Raw genomic sequence first — 13,833 nt, forward strand, 5'->3', positions numbered from 1 at the left:
CCTAGAGGTTGCCATGAGCCTGTACAGAGATAGATTACCATAAAACTATGGCCACATATGGGCCGATTCCCCTGTACTTTAAGCACCAATTAGGGCAGCGAACAGCCCCCTAAGTAGTTGCTCATTAAGGCTTCCCTGATAACAGAGACGATCACCATAAAACTATGGCCACATAGCGGATTCCCCTGTACTAAGCACAATTCTATCAGGAACCATACACGGCCCTCCTACAGTTTGGCTACGAATACAGCCTGTCTGACTCAGTAGGACAGATACCAATATAGACTATCCGCAACATAGGGATTTCCACCGTTCACTCAAGCACAAATTTCAGCCGGATCAACAGCCTCCCTAAAGTTGCCCATAAGCCTTTAAGTACAGTATGACTGATACATACTTAAAAAATCATATGGCACATAGGGACTTCCCTGTACATAAGGCACAACCTTCAGCAGGTAACAGAGCCCCTTAAAGTGTGCTCATCCAGCCTTATGTAATACGAGGAGATCCCATAAAAACTACGGCAAATATAGAGGATTCCCCGGTACTAAGCACAATTCAGCAGGGAACAGCCCCAGTTTGCCCATAAGCCTGTACAGAGAGATACCATATAAAACTATGGCACAATAGGGATTCCCACCTGTCACGCTAAGATTCGACAATTCAGCAGGAACAGCACCGCACCCTAAGTTTGCCAAGCCTGATGCAGAGACGATACCAATAAAAACTTATGGCCACATAAGAGATTCCCCTGCTTACAAGCCACTAAACTTCCAGACGAGGAAACAAAGCCTCCTAAGTTTCGCCCATAGCCTTTACAGAGAGAGATACCATAAAACTATGGCACATAGGGATTCCTCTGTACTAAGCACAATTCAGCAGGAACAGCCCCCTAAGTTTGCCCATAGCCTTTACAGAGAGATACCATAAAACTATGGCACATATGGATTCCTGACTGCCATTACAGTAAGGAACCCCTTCCTATGCTGATAGTGAGATCTCCTTTACTCCAGTCTGGGGGGCTGTCCCTGTACAATAGAGAAAAGCCCCTGCAATTTTTCCATTTTATCTATTTCTTTCCTCCCTTTTCCCTTGGCAGGAACACGAGACGCTGCTCTCTCGGTGGCAGAACAAGAACACGGAGAGCGTCATCGAGCTGCACAACAAGACCCCCGTGTGGAACGACGACACCCAATCGTACGTGCTGAACTTCCACGGGCGGGTCACGCAGGCGTCCGTCAAGAATTTCCAAATCATACACGACAATGACCGTACGTCCTTTTTCCATATACCCGTCCCTTTTCTGTTCTCTGGTTCCGACTCGTGAAACAATGTAGCAGCAGACACGCTATTTTGCTTCAGGGGTCGGAACCAGCAGTGCAAAGTACAATTACATTTCAATTGACTGATTTTTATTTGTTTCCCCCCCCCCCAGCGGATTATATCGTGATGCAGTTCGGCCGCGTGGCGGAGGATGTGTTTACAATGGACTATAACTACCCCATGTGTGCGTTACAAGCATTCGCCATAGCCCTGTCCAGCTTCGATAGCAAACTGGCCTGCGAGTGAGGGCACGGACCCAGCCAATCACCAAGAACATTTTGTTTTGGGGTGTGGGGGGGGGCGGGGTTCTTATTCAGTCAAGCCCCGCCCCTTACTTTCTATGTTCTTCGCCATGTTCTTTTTTTCCCCCCCTCCAATGAACCAATCCCTCGCTGTGGGCGGAGACTGCACTTTCACCCACACGTGGTGGGGATTCCGCTTCTTTCTGCAAAGGTGGAAATTGCAATTTTATTTTTGTAATTATTTTTATGGAGGGGGGGGGGCGGGGAAGAGATGTTTTCAAGACTCTGAAGCGGGTTGGACCCCCAGGGGGCGCTGTTACTGATCCCATTAACCTTAGTGTTTCTTTTGTACCCAAGTGCATGAACTGTTTTGCCTTCTCACCCAGCGAATATGAACCAATGGGGCGGCCAATCCTTAGTGCTGACAGATTGGGGGTCGACTAAACTAAAATGCTGAGCAAAAGCACAAGGCGCCTTCGTGTTTCTGTGCCGGGATTCACTTTATGGCACTTTTGTGGTCGGAAGGATCTGCCCTTTTCGGCGAATCCGTCACCCCCATTTTTTTTTTCTATCTCATATTGTAGTTATTAACCCCCACCAGTCATTGCAGATATTGTGGTCCACGTACTGTATCCTAATTTTTAGCTGTAACTAAACCCATGGTTAACCCTTCGGTATGGGGGGGGAGGGGCCTCGTCCGACATTGTGAGGCTTATTCCCTTCCCCTCGTTCTTTTTTTTTTTTAATGATAAAGTGTCTTTCACATCTGTGCGAGGGTGATGGGTATCTTAGAACCGTTCTGTATATTAAATTTGTCTGGACTTGAGTGTCTACATGTCCTGGCTCTGTATCTGTGTATAAGTGGGAGTCGGGTCTGTGGGGGACCCCCCTTGGCATTATGGGACCATTCATGGAACAAGGAACCATTTTGACCCCCAAGACTATTGAAACCATGAGATACTCCCCCATGTCTATGCTGGAAATACTGTCCTTATACCAAATGGTTGGTTTCTCCACATAGTAGTGAGTCTGCCCTTCAGAGCAGTATTTTAGGGGGGGCCTACTATGAGCCTAAGGGCAAATTAGGGTGATGGTTAAGTAGATTCACCTGGAGGTCCAGCTTGAGGGTCACTCGGGATGAGGTCTGGATCCTTCTCTGCTCTCCTAGTTGGCATGATGGGTAAATTACTGATGTAATGGGATTCCAGCTCAACCACTGGACTCTTGAAGGCATTGTATGGATGCCAGTAAGCCAATAGGGATGTGGGGGCGCTCCTTCTGCCCTGGAATGCCAAGACAAGGGACCTGTACCCACCTAAGAGATTCATAGAGGAGGTCCACCCTTCCTATAGATCCCGTAAGGTGGCCATACATGGTGCAACCCGCTCATTTGGCAAGGATTGCCTACCGATATGGGCTAATTTGATAATTTGGCGGCCTCAACCAACAACCAATGATCTATAGTGGGTCTGCCCTTCACAGCAGTATTTTGGGGGGGGGGCTACTATGAACATAAGGGCAAATTAGGGTGATGGTTAAGTAGATTCACCTGGAGGTCCAGCTTGAGGGTCACTCGGGATGAGGTCTGGATCCTTCTCTGCTCTCCTAGTTGGCATGATGGGTAAATTACTGATGTAATGGGATTCCAGCTCAACCACTGGACTCTTGAAGGCATTGTATGGATGCCAGTAAGCCAATAGGGATGTGGGGGCGCTCCTTCTGCCCTGGAATGCTAACACAAGGGACCTGTACCCACCTAAGAGATCTTTGAGGAGGTCCATCCATCCTATAGATCCATTCAGGTGGCCATACATGGTGCGACCCGCTAATTTGGCAAGATCACCAAACGATTGGATTGCCTACCGATATGGGCTAATTTGATTGTTTGGCAACCTCAACATTAAGGGATATCTATAGGATGGATGGACCTCCTCAAAGATCTCTTAGGTGGGTACATGTTCCTTGTGTTGGCATTCCCAGAGCACTCTCTCTCCTTCAGGCCAATTCGGCAGCTTATCTGTCCATGTATGGGCACCACCGACGGGCCTACCCCACTGTTATCTGGCTTAAAATTGTCCAGATCAAGATCGGGCAGGTTTGATTTTCCAGTCGTTGGCTGGTTGATGCGGTCCTCAGTCCAGCAGCCCATATACCCGCCATCGGCCTGATGGGATTCCAGGTCAAGCACTGGACCCTTAAGGGCATTGTATGGATGCCAGCAAGCCAATAGTGATGTGGCGGAGCTCCTTTTGCCCTAGAGAGTGCTTTGGGAATGCCCACACAAGGGACTTGTACCCACCTAAGCGATTCTTTGAGGAGGTCCATCCATCCTATAGATATCCCTCAAGGTGGCCATACATGGTACGACCCGCTCATTTGGCAAGGTCACCAAACAAGTGGATTGCCTACCGATATGGGATAATTCAATCGTTTGGCGACCTCAATGTTAAGGGATATCTATAGGATGGATGGACCTCCTCAAAGAATCGCTTAGGTGGGTACAAGTCCCTTGTGTTGGGATTCCCAAAGCACTCTCTAGGGCAGAAGGAGCTCCCCCACATCCCTATTGGCTTACTGGCATCCATACAATGCCCTTAATCTGGAATCCCATAAATATGGGCTGAGGACCACATCAACGAGCCAACGACTGGAAAACCACACCTGCCGGATCTAGATCTGGCCAATTTTAAGCCAGATAACGATGGGGATAGGCCCGTCGGTGGTGCCCATACATGGACAGATAATCTGCCGAATCAGCCTGAAGGACCTGTGTATGGCACCTTTAGAGCCCTGTGGCAATCCGGCTAACCTACAGGAGCCTTGTGGCCCCACCCTCTATACAAAGAATTAGCAGTGATTGGTATGTTTGACTGAAGGACATGATTGGATGTTCGTACAGATAACAAACCCTATAGGGGATGAGTAGGGTCAACCGTCCCCTTGCTGCCCCAAGGTTTCCTATACAAATGCAGTCATTCATTGGCCAGTTACATAGAGACTTGGACTATGGGCTCCATGAGTGTCACATGACACACTTAGCTCATCAAAAAAAACTTTACCTTCCCCTTTAATCTTAATCAGTCTTACTAGACTTATTTCCACTAGCTGTTATCTGTTCTAATACATCTCCACGGCCTTGGGGTATAGGTAAACTAATGAGTGTATTGGGTCTGGGGGTCTCTGGCCCAATGAACACAAAGGGGACCCAATGCCCACAAAGGGGACCCAATGCCCAGAAGAAGGTACATGTGTGAGTAAAATCTGAATTACGACTCCTGCTAAATATCTGGCTACTTTGGAAAGAAGATGAAGAACCAGGAAGCTCTCAGTTGAGACAGTTGGACAAGGAATAGTTACTACTTTACTAGTTGGGTGCCAGTGTCCCCCGAGTAACAATTGTTCCCATTATCGACCCTGATAATATTATATACATCCAATTAAATATGAATAGTGACGTGGTGCCCCTTCCCCAGTTCATCCATACCATTCCTTGACCAATCCACAGGTTGGGGTTGCCTTCTCCAAGATGGCGCAGAGCTTGGCCCATTCCCATAGCCGTGGGTCCTGTCATTGAATCGTTATTTCCCTCCCACATCTTCAGAGTGGGAGGGGCATGCTTCGTAAGAGCCAAGAACATGGGCAGTTGGACCACCGCAGTCAGGCTGAGGGTAGATGTTCTCAAAGTATCACCAACCTGGGCATCTCGGACCTTTTCCCATGAAGGAACCATGTAGCAATCAGTACTCAATGCCCTTTGTGTTCCTTTTCCGTAAAGTACCAGTTTCATCTCGATTGGACCCCAGCGTGGCCCCCAATGGTCCCTTTTCATTTCCTAAGTCCATAAAAGATTCCTTGGGATCCTCTTCTTCGTTGCAGCTGTCTGATATGAACCCAGCGTTTTCAGCTATGACTTCTGGATCCTCGTCCTCATCTTCATCTTCTTCAATGTCCTCCCCGGTTCCAACAACTTTGCCTTGGGCTGAGATGGTCCCTTGGGCTTGTTGGTCACCCCCCACACTGTCCTTATAGTCAGGTTCCTTGGCCAAATTCCCAGAACCATTCTCCTGATCATCCTCCTCATCAAAGCCCATCTGCTCTGCAACCTGTTCGGCCGATGGTCGGTTCAACGCGGAGCAGTCAACGAGGATCGTTTGTTGGGTTCGTTTGCAGTCCGAAGGGTCATAAACCGGATAGGTCTCTTCTGGGTAACCTGTCACAGAATAATCACAGGCAGTAGTAAAAGAACAGTGTAAGCGCTACAAGCGGTGGGATATTTATTCTTCTCTTACCGTTCCAGTCTTCCATGTATGGAGCTTCTTCTGCTTCTTTTTCAGGAGAAATTCCATCCAAGATTTTACCCTCCTTCATCACCCTGGTGATCTCCTTTAGGCGCTGGAGCAGATCTGTTTCCTCATCGGAGCTCACATTGTCAGTCCTGATATAAGGGGGAGAGATGGTGCCTATAGTAGCAGTGGGGGGATAATAGCCTCTGGGAAGGGACTGGGGCTGTGGGATAGCAGGTATAGTAGGGAGAGATGGTGCCTATAGTAGCAGTGGGATAATAGCCTCTGGGAAGGGACTGGGGCTGTGGGATAGCAGGTATAGTAGGGAGAGATGGTGCCTATAGTAGCAGTGGGATAATAGCCTCTGGGAAGGGACTGGGGCTGTGGGATAGCAGTATATAGTAGGATGAGATGGTGCCTATAGTAGCAGTGGATAATAGCCTCTGGGAAGGACTGGGGCTGTGGGATAGCAGGTATAGTAGGGAGAGATGGTGCCTATAGTAGCAGTGGGGGATAATAGCCTCTGGGAAGGGACTTGGGGCTGTGGGATAGCAGTATAGTAGGAGAGATGGTGCCTATAGTAGCAGTGGGATAATAGCCTCTGGGAAGGGACTGGGGCTGTGGATAGCAGGTATAGTAGGAGAGATGGTGCCTATAGTAGCAGTGGGATAATAGCCTCTGGGAAGGGACTGGGGCTGTGGGATAGCAGGTATAGTAGGGAGAGATGGTGCCATATAGTAGCAGTGGGGGATAATAGCCTCTGGGAAGGGACTGGGGCTGGGATAGCAGGTATAGTAGGGAGAGATGGTGCCTATAGTAGCAGTGGGGGGATATAGCCTCTGGGAGGGGACTGGGGCTGTGGGATAGCAGGTATAGTAGGGAGAGATGGTGCCTATAGTAGCAGTGGGGGATTAATAGCCTCTGGGAAGGGACTGGGGCTGTGGGATAGCAGGTATAGTAGGGAGAGATGGTGCATATAGTAAACAGTGGGGGGATAATAGCCTCTGGGAAGGGACTGGGGCTGTGGGATAGCAGGTATAGTAGGGAGAGATGGTGCCTATAGTAGCAGTGGGGGGATAATAGCAAAATCATTTTCCAATTTAATTCTTTCATTATATGAAACCGCACCTTTCACTGTTGGGCCCCAAGCGGGAGATAATCTTTTCCATTGCTTCTTCAGTTTCTTTTAGTTTATCTTGCAGTTGGCTCAGTTCATAGTCAGCTAAAAATATAAATACTAGATATTATTTTCTAAAATACAAAAACATGTTTTTAATTTACCCCCCCAGTGCTTACTGGATGCTAAACAAAGGCCAGTAAATCACAGTAGGGTATAAACAGATAAATATATCAGTTAAGATGCTCTCATTTCTCTACAGAAATAGGGGTTGGTAGCACTAGGTAGGTACCTAATATATAGGGGCAGAGACAGGGGAAAGTGTTGGAAGGGTTACTGCCTGCCCTGCTCTCATTTCCCTACAGAAATAGGGGTTGGTAGCACTAGGTAGGTACCTAATATATAGGGGCAGAGACAGGGGAAAGTATTGGAAGGGTTACTGCCTGCCCCGCTCTCATTTCCCTACAGAAATAGGGTTGGTAGCACTAGGTAGGTAACCTAATATATAGGGGCAGAGACAGGGGAAAGTGTTGGAAGGGTTACTGCCTGCCCTGCTCTCATTTCCCTACAGAAATAGGGGTTGGTAGCACTAGGTAGGTACCTAATATATAGGGGCAGAGACAGGGAAAGTGTTGGAAGGGTTACTGCCTGCCCTGCTCTCATTTCCCTACAGAAATAGGGGTTGGTAGCACTAGGTAGGTACCTAATATATAGGGGCAGAGACAGGGGAAAGTGTTGGAAGGGTTACTGCCTGCCCTGCTCTCATTTCCCAACAGAAATAGGGGTTGGTAGCACTAGGTAGGTGCCTAATATATAGGGGCAGAGACAGGGGAAAGTGTTGGAAGGGTTACTGCCTGCCCTGCTCTCATTTCCCTACAGAAATAGGGGTTGGTAGCACTAGGTAGGTACCTAATATATAGGGGCAGAGACAGGGGAAAGTGTTGGAAGGGTTACTGCCTGCCCTGCTCTCATTTCCCTACAGAAATAGGGGTTGGTAGCACTAGGTAGGTACCTAATATATAGGGGCAGAGACAGGGGAAAGTGTTGGAAGGGTTACTGCCTGCCCTGCTCTCATTTCCCTACAGAAATAGGGGTTGGTAGCACTAGGTAGGTACCTAATATATAGGGGCAGAGACAGGGGAAAGTGTTGGAAGGGTTACTGCCTGCCCTGCTCTCATTTCTCTACAGAAAAAGGGGTTGGTAGCACTAGGTAGGTACCTAATATATAGGGGCAGAGACAGGGGAAAGTGTTGGAAGGGTTACTGCCTGCCCTGCTCTCATTTCTCTACAGAAAAAGGGGTTGGTAGCACTAGGTAGGTACCTAATATATAGGGGCAGAGACAGGGGAAAGTGTTGGAAGGGTTACTGCCTGCTCTGCTCTCATTTCCCTACAGAAATAGGGGTTGGTAGCACTAGGTAGGTACCTAATATATAGGGGCAGAGACAGGGGAAAGTGTTGGAAGGGTTACTGCCTGCCCTGCTCTCATTTCCCTACAGAAATAGGGGTTGGTAGCACTAGGTAGGTACCTAATATATAGGGGCAGAGACAGGGGAAAGTGTTGGAAGGGTTACTGCCTGCCCTGCTCTCATTTCCCTACAGAAATAGGGGTTGGTAGCACTAGGTAGGTACCTAATATTACACAATTAATACTTTACCTGACAATCTGCAACTTAGAACAGACAATTATCGCTTCCAAAACACAACAGCAATTACCATAAAAGTAATTACAGGCAGAAGCATCTTTATTAAATGCAACAAAACTGCCACATTTTATCTCGTTGGAAACGTCTCTTTTCTGCATTTACCATAAAGTCACAATGGGAATTAATTTGCAGGTTTTCATGAGCGACAGTTATTTCAATGAAGTCTGAATCCTGAGCACCAAACAGCAAGCAGGAAGGGAAAAGGGGCAAGTGGGGATTGGTTACACTGGGGGGGGGGCAGTTAGGGGGGTCACTATATATAAATATATAAGGGGGGGCAGTAATGAAATAGAGAAAGTACAGGGAAGAGCGACTAAGCTGATAAAGGGAATGGGCTCAGTTATGGGGAAAGGCTGGCCCAGTTGGGATTGGTTACACTGGGGGGGGGCAGTTAGGGGGGTCACTATATATAAATATATAAGGGGGGGCAGTAATGAAATAGAGAAAGTACAGGGAAGAGCGACTAAGCTGATAAAGGGAATGGGCTCAGTTATGGGGAAAGGCTGGCCCAGTTGGGATTGGTTACACTGGGGAAGGGGCAGTTAAGGGGGGGGGTCACTATATATAAATATATAAGGGGGGGCAGTAATGAAATAGAGAAAGTACAGGGAAGAGCGACTAAGCTGATAAAGGGAATGGGCTCAGTTATGGGGAAAGGCTGGCCCAGTTGGGATTGGTTACACTGGGGAAGGGGCGGTTAAGGGGGGGTCACTATATATAAATATATAAGGGGGGGCAGTAATGAAATAGAGAAAGTACAGGGAAGAGCGACTAAGCTGATAAAGGGAATGGGCTCAGTTATGGGGAAAGGCTGGCCCAGTTGGGATTGGTTACACTGGGGGGGGGGGGGGCAGTTAAGGGGGGGGGGTCACTATATATAAATATATAAGGGGGGGCAGTAATGAAATAGAGAAAGTACAGGGAAGAGCGACTAAGCTGATAAAGGGAATGGGCTCAGTTATGGGGAAAGGCTGGCCCAGTTGGGATTGGTTACACTGGGGGGGGGGGCAGTTAAGGGGGGGGGGTCACTATATATAAATATATAAGGGGGGGCAGTAATGAAATAGAGAAAGTACAGAAGTAAGTCATGAATTCATGGGCTGCTTATATGGGGCCCCCAGAGAGCTAATTGGGTTTGATGGGGGGCTGGGGCAGGAGCACCATGTGACTGAAGCCCCCCCACTGTAATTGGGCAGAAGGAGGCCAAGCTATAATGGACAGACACTCATTGTGCTGTGATTGGGCAGGGGAAGCAGTGGCGTATCGGGTTAGGGCTCAGATCAGACATATAGGCCCACTGGTTGGGGCGACTAGAGGGGCCACTGGGGGGGGGTACCCCAATGTGCCAGTCTGACAGGGGCAATACTCACTGATTTTCCTCTTCAGGTTTCCGTTGGCAACAGGCTGTGTAGTGGGTTCCTGTTTGGTGCTTTTCCCTTTGGATGAAAGCTGTAGGGGGGGAAATACAAGTGAAACAATGCAGCAGGTTTAACTTGCCCTTTAACTTGTCAGCCCCTCCATAACTAATGATCCCTCACTATCAGATACCAACAGTAACCCCCATGGGGCAGCAGCTCGGCACAGAACAACCCCACCTACAGTGCCGCAGTGCCGGGGCCTCTGATTGGGCCCTTGTTTGTCCATAACCCTCATCTACTGGGCCACAAGCGCCCCCTAGGGGCAAAGATATTCTCACCTTAAATAAGATATAAAGGATATAGAGAAGAATCCCGAATCCATAGATTGGTATAATCTGCCCCACAAGGCTGGGTCTGGTGCCCCCTCCTCCTCCGCCGCCCGTGCCCCCCTTCGCCTTCGACATGGCTTCCGCCATATGGGATCTGGGGAAGTGGGCGCCGCCGGGCCGGCCGTCTGTGGGTTTCGGGTGGTGCCCGGAAGACTGGAAGAGCCCAGTATTTCCTGCAAAAAATATTCCAAATTATGTTCTGTTAGAATGAAAAATCTCCTAACTCTATTCTAATATCCTTATCATTTACAGTAGGGGGTACATTATCCCTTATAATACATGAGTGATACTCAGAGTTCCCTGTATAACTCAGCCTGCAGCCTTGTGCCTTTATATGGGCACAGAACCCCTCAGTGACTGCTAATATCCTTATCATTTACAGTAGGGGGTACATTATCCCTTATAATACATGAGTGAGACTCAGAGTTCCCTGTATAACTCAGCCTGCAGCCTTGTGCCTTTATATGGGGGGCACAGAACCCCTCAGTGACTGCTAATATCCTTATCATTTACAGTAGGGGGTACATTATCCCTTATAATACATGAGTGATACTCAGAGTTCCCTGTATAACTCAGCCTGCAGCCTTGTGCCTTTATATGGGGGGCACAGAACCCCTCAGTGACTGCTAATATCCTTATCATTTACAGTAGGGGGTACAGTATCCCTTATAATACATGAGTGATACTCAGAGTTCCCTGTATAACTCAGCCTGCAGCCTTGTGCCTTTATATGGGGGGCACAGAACCGCTCAGTGACTGCTACTATTTATCTGGGAATAATTACCCTTCTGTAGGAGAATAAACTACAACTCCCAGAACCCTTCTCAGCCTCTGACTGCTGTATCCCTCTATGTGATATATTATATACTGTACATTATCAATTGCTTTATATTAAATAACAGCCTTCTGTATAACAGCCCCGTGGGGTATATACTGTATAACAGCCCCGTGGGGTATATACTGTATAACAGCCCTATGGGGTATATACTGTATAACAGCCCTATGGGGTATATAGTGTATAACAGCCCTGTGGGGTATATAGTGTATAACAGCCCTATGGGGTATATACTGTATAACAGCCCTATGGGGTATATACTGTATAACAGCCCTGTGGGGGTATATACTGTATAACAGCCCTATGGGGTATATAGTGTATAACAGCCCTGTGGGGTATATACTGTATAACAGCCCTATGGGGTATATACTGTATAACAGCCCTATGGGGTATATAGTGTATAACAGCCCCGTGGGGTATATACTGTATAACAGCCCCGTGGGGTATATACTGTATAACAGCCCTGTGGGGTATTTACTGTATAACAGCCCCGTGGGGTATATACTGTATAACAGCCCTGTGGGGTATATACTGTATAACAGCCCTATGGGGTATATACTGTATAACAGCCCTATGGGGTATATACTGTATAACAGCCCTGTGGGGGTATATACTGTATGACAGCCCTATGGGGTATATACTGTATAACAGCCCCGTGGGGTATTTACTGTATAACAGCCCCGTGGGGTATATAGTGTATAACAGCCCTGTGGGGTATATAGTGTATAACAGCCCTGTGGGGTATATACTGTATAACAGCCCTGTGGGGTATATACTGTATAACAGCCCCGTGGGGTATATAGTGTATAACAGGCCTGTGGGGTATTTACTGTATAACAGCCCCGTGGGGTATATACTGTATAACAGCCCTGTGGGGTATTTACTGTATAACAGCTCCGTGGGGTATTTACTGTATAACAGCCCCATGGGGTATATACTGTATAACAGCCCTATGGGGTATATACTGTATAACAGCCCTATGGGGTATATACTGTATAACAGCCCTATGGGGTATATACTGTATAACAGCCCTATGGGGTATATACTGTATAACAGCCCTATGGGGTATATACTGTATAACAGCCCTATGGGGTATATACTGTATAACAGCCCTGTGGGGTATATACTGTATAACAGCCCTATGGGGTATATACTGTATAACAGCCCTATGGGGTATATACTGTATAACAGCCCTGTGGGGTATATACTGTATAACAGCCCTATGGGGTATATACTGTATAACAGCCCTGTGGGGGTATATACTGTATAACAGCCCTGTGGAGTTTATACTGTATAACAGCCCTGTGGGTATATACTGTATAACAGCCCTATGGGTATATACTGTATAACAGCCCTATGGGGTATATACTGTATAACAGCCCTATGGGTATATACTGTATAACAGCCCTATTGGGGTATATACTGTATAACAGCCCTGTGGGGTATATACTGTATAACAGCCCTATGGGGTATATACTGTATAACAGCCCTGTGGTGTATATACTGTATAACAGCCCCGTGGGGTATATACTGTATAACAGCCCCGTGGGGTATATACTGTATAACAGCCCTATGGGGTATATACTGTATAACAGCCCTGTGGGGTATATAGTGTATAACAGCCCCGTGGGGTATATACTGTATAACTGTATGACAGCCCTGTGGGGTATACTGTATAACAGCCCTGTGGGGTATATACTGTATAACAGCCTTGGGTATATACTGTATAACAGCCCTGTGGGGTATATACTGTATAACAGCCCTATGGGGGGTATATACTGTATAACAGCCCTGTGGGGTATATACTGTATAACAGCCCTGTGGGGGTATATAGTGTATAACAGCCCTATGGGGGGTATATAGTGTATAACAGCCCTATGGGGGTATATACTGTATAACAGCCCTATGGGGGGTATATACTGTATAACAGCCCTGTGGGGTATATACTGTATAACAGCCCTGTGGGGGTATATAGTGTATAACAGCCCTGTGGGGGTATATAGTGTATAACAGCCCTATGGGGGGTATATAGTGTATAACAGCCCTATGGGGGGTATATACTGTATAACAGCCCTATCAGGGGTATCAGTATCAGTGCAGCAATGACACTTGCCCAGTCATGTGATCTCTCAGCTGCACCCAAGCTGGAGGGGGGGGGGGGAGAAGCCCCTAATGCTGTTGTTACCCCCAGGGGTGGGGGCAGGGTGGGGGCACTTACCCTCCTGGGCTGCCGGCTTCCCCCTGGCTATGTAGGCTCTGGGCAGCAGCAGGGACACGCACAGGACCAGGCAGGAGAACAGAACCACCTTCTGGACAGCGGACAGAGCCATTTTGTTTGCGGGGATAAAGGGAGATGCGACAGAGACGGGAGAAGCATCAGTAGCAGCTCCGGCAGCTGCATCTCTGGGGCCTCAGCCAATGGCATCGGCTGAAACAGGGTCAGGGAAAGGGGAGTCATGTAACACAGACTCTCATTGGCTACTCGCTGGGCAGGCTTCCTGGCTGTTTAACCCCCACTTGTCATTAGTCAGGGATGTAATGGGCTCTGGCATTGCCTCCTACTCACAGGCTTCCTTACAGCC

General features: G+C 47.9%; 2 protein-coding genes across 3 annotated transcripts in view; one reads left to right on the top strand and one right to left on the bottom strand.

The window, feature by feature from the left end:
• The window catches only part of tub (TUB bipartite transcription factor), a 54,761-nt gene extending 52,363 nt beyond the window's left edge, over positions 1–2,398 (top strand). The window contains exons 11-12 of one of the 2 annotated variants that reach the window (XM_031900017.1): positions 1,042–1,271; positions 1,436–2,398. In XM_031900017.1, the coding sequence (XP_031755877.1) occupies positions 1,042–1,271; positions 1,436–1,569 (364 nt within the window). In that variant the 3' untranslated portion in view covers positions 1,570–2,398. 2 annotated transcript variants of the gene reach the window in all.
• Positions 2,399–4,906: 2,508 nt separating this feature from the next.
• ric3 (RIC3 acetylcholine receptor chaperone) lies at positions 4,907–13,584 on the bottom strand. The gene is given in 6 exon segments (NM_001078773.1): positions 4,907–5,775; positions 5,855–6,000; positions 6,977–7,070; positions 10,040–10,118; positions 10,366–10,589; positions 13,470–13,584. Coding segments are annotated over 6 exon segments (1,128 nt in total). The 5' UTR covers positions 13,582–13,584; the 3' UTR covers positions 4,907–5,302.
• Between the last annotated feature and the right edge of the window lie 249 nt (positions 13,585–13,833).

This window comes from Xenopus tropicalis, chromosome 4 (genome assembly GCF_000004195.4).
Source record: "Xenopus tropicalis strain Nigerian chromosome 4, UCB_Xtro_10.0, whole genome shotgun sequence".
Taxonomy (NCBI): Eukaryota; Metazoa; Chordata; class Amphibia; order Anura; family Pipidae; genus Xenopus; species Xenopus tropicalis.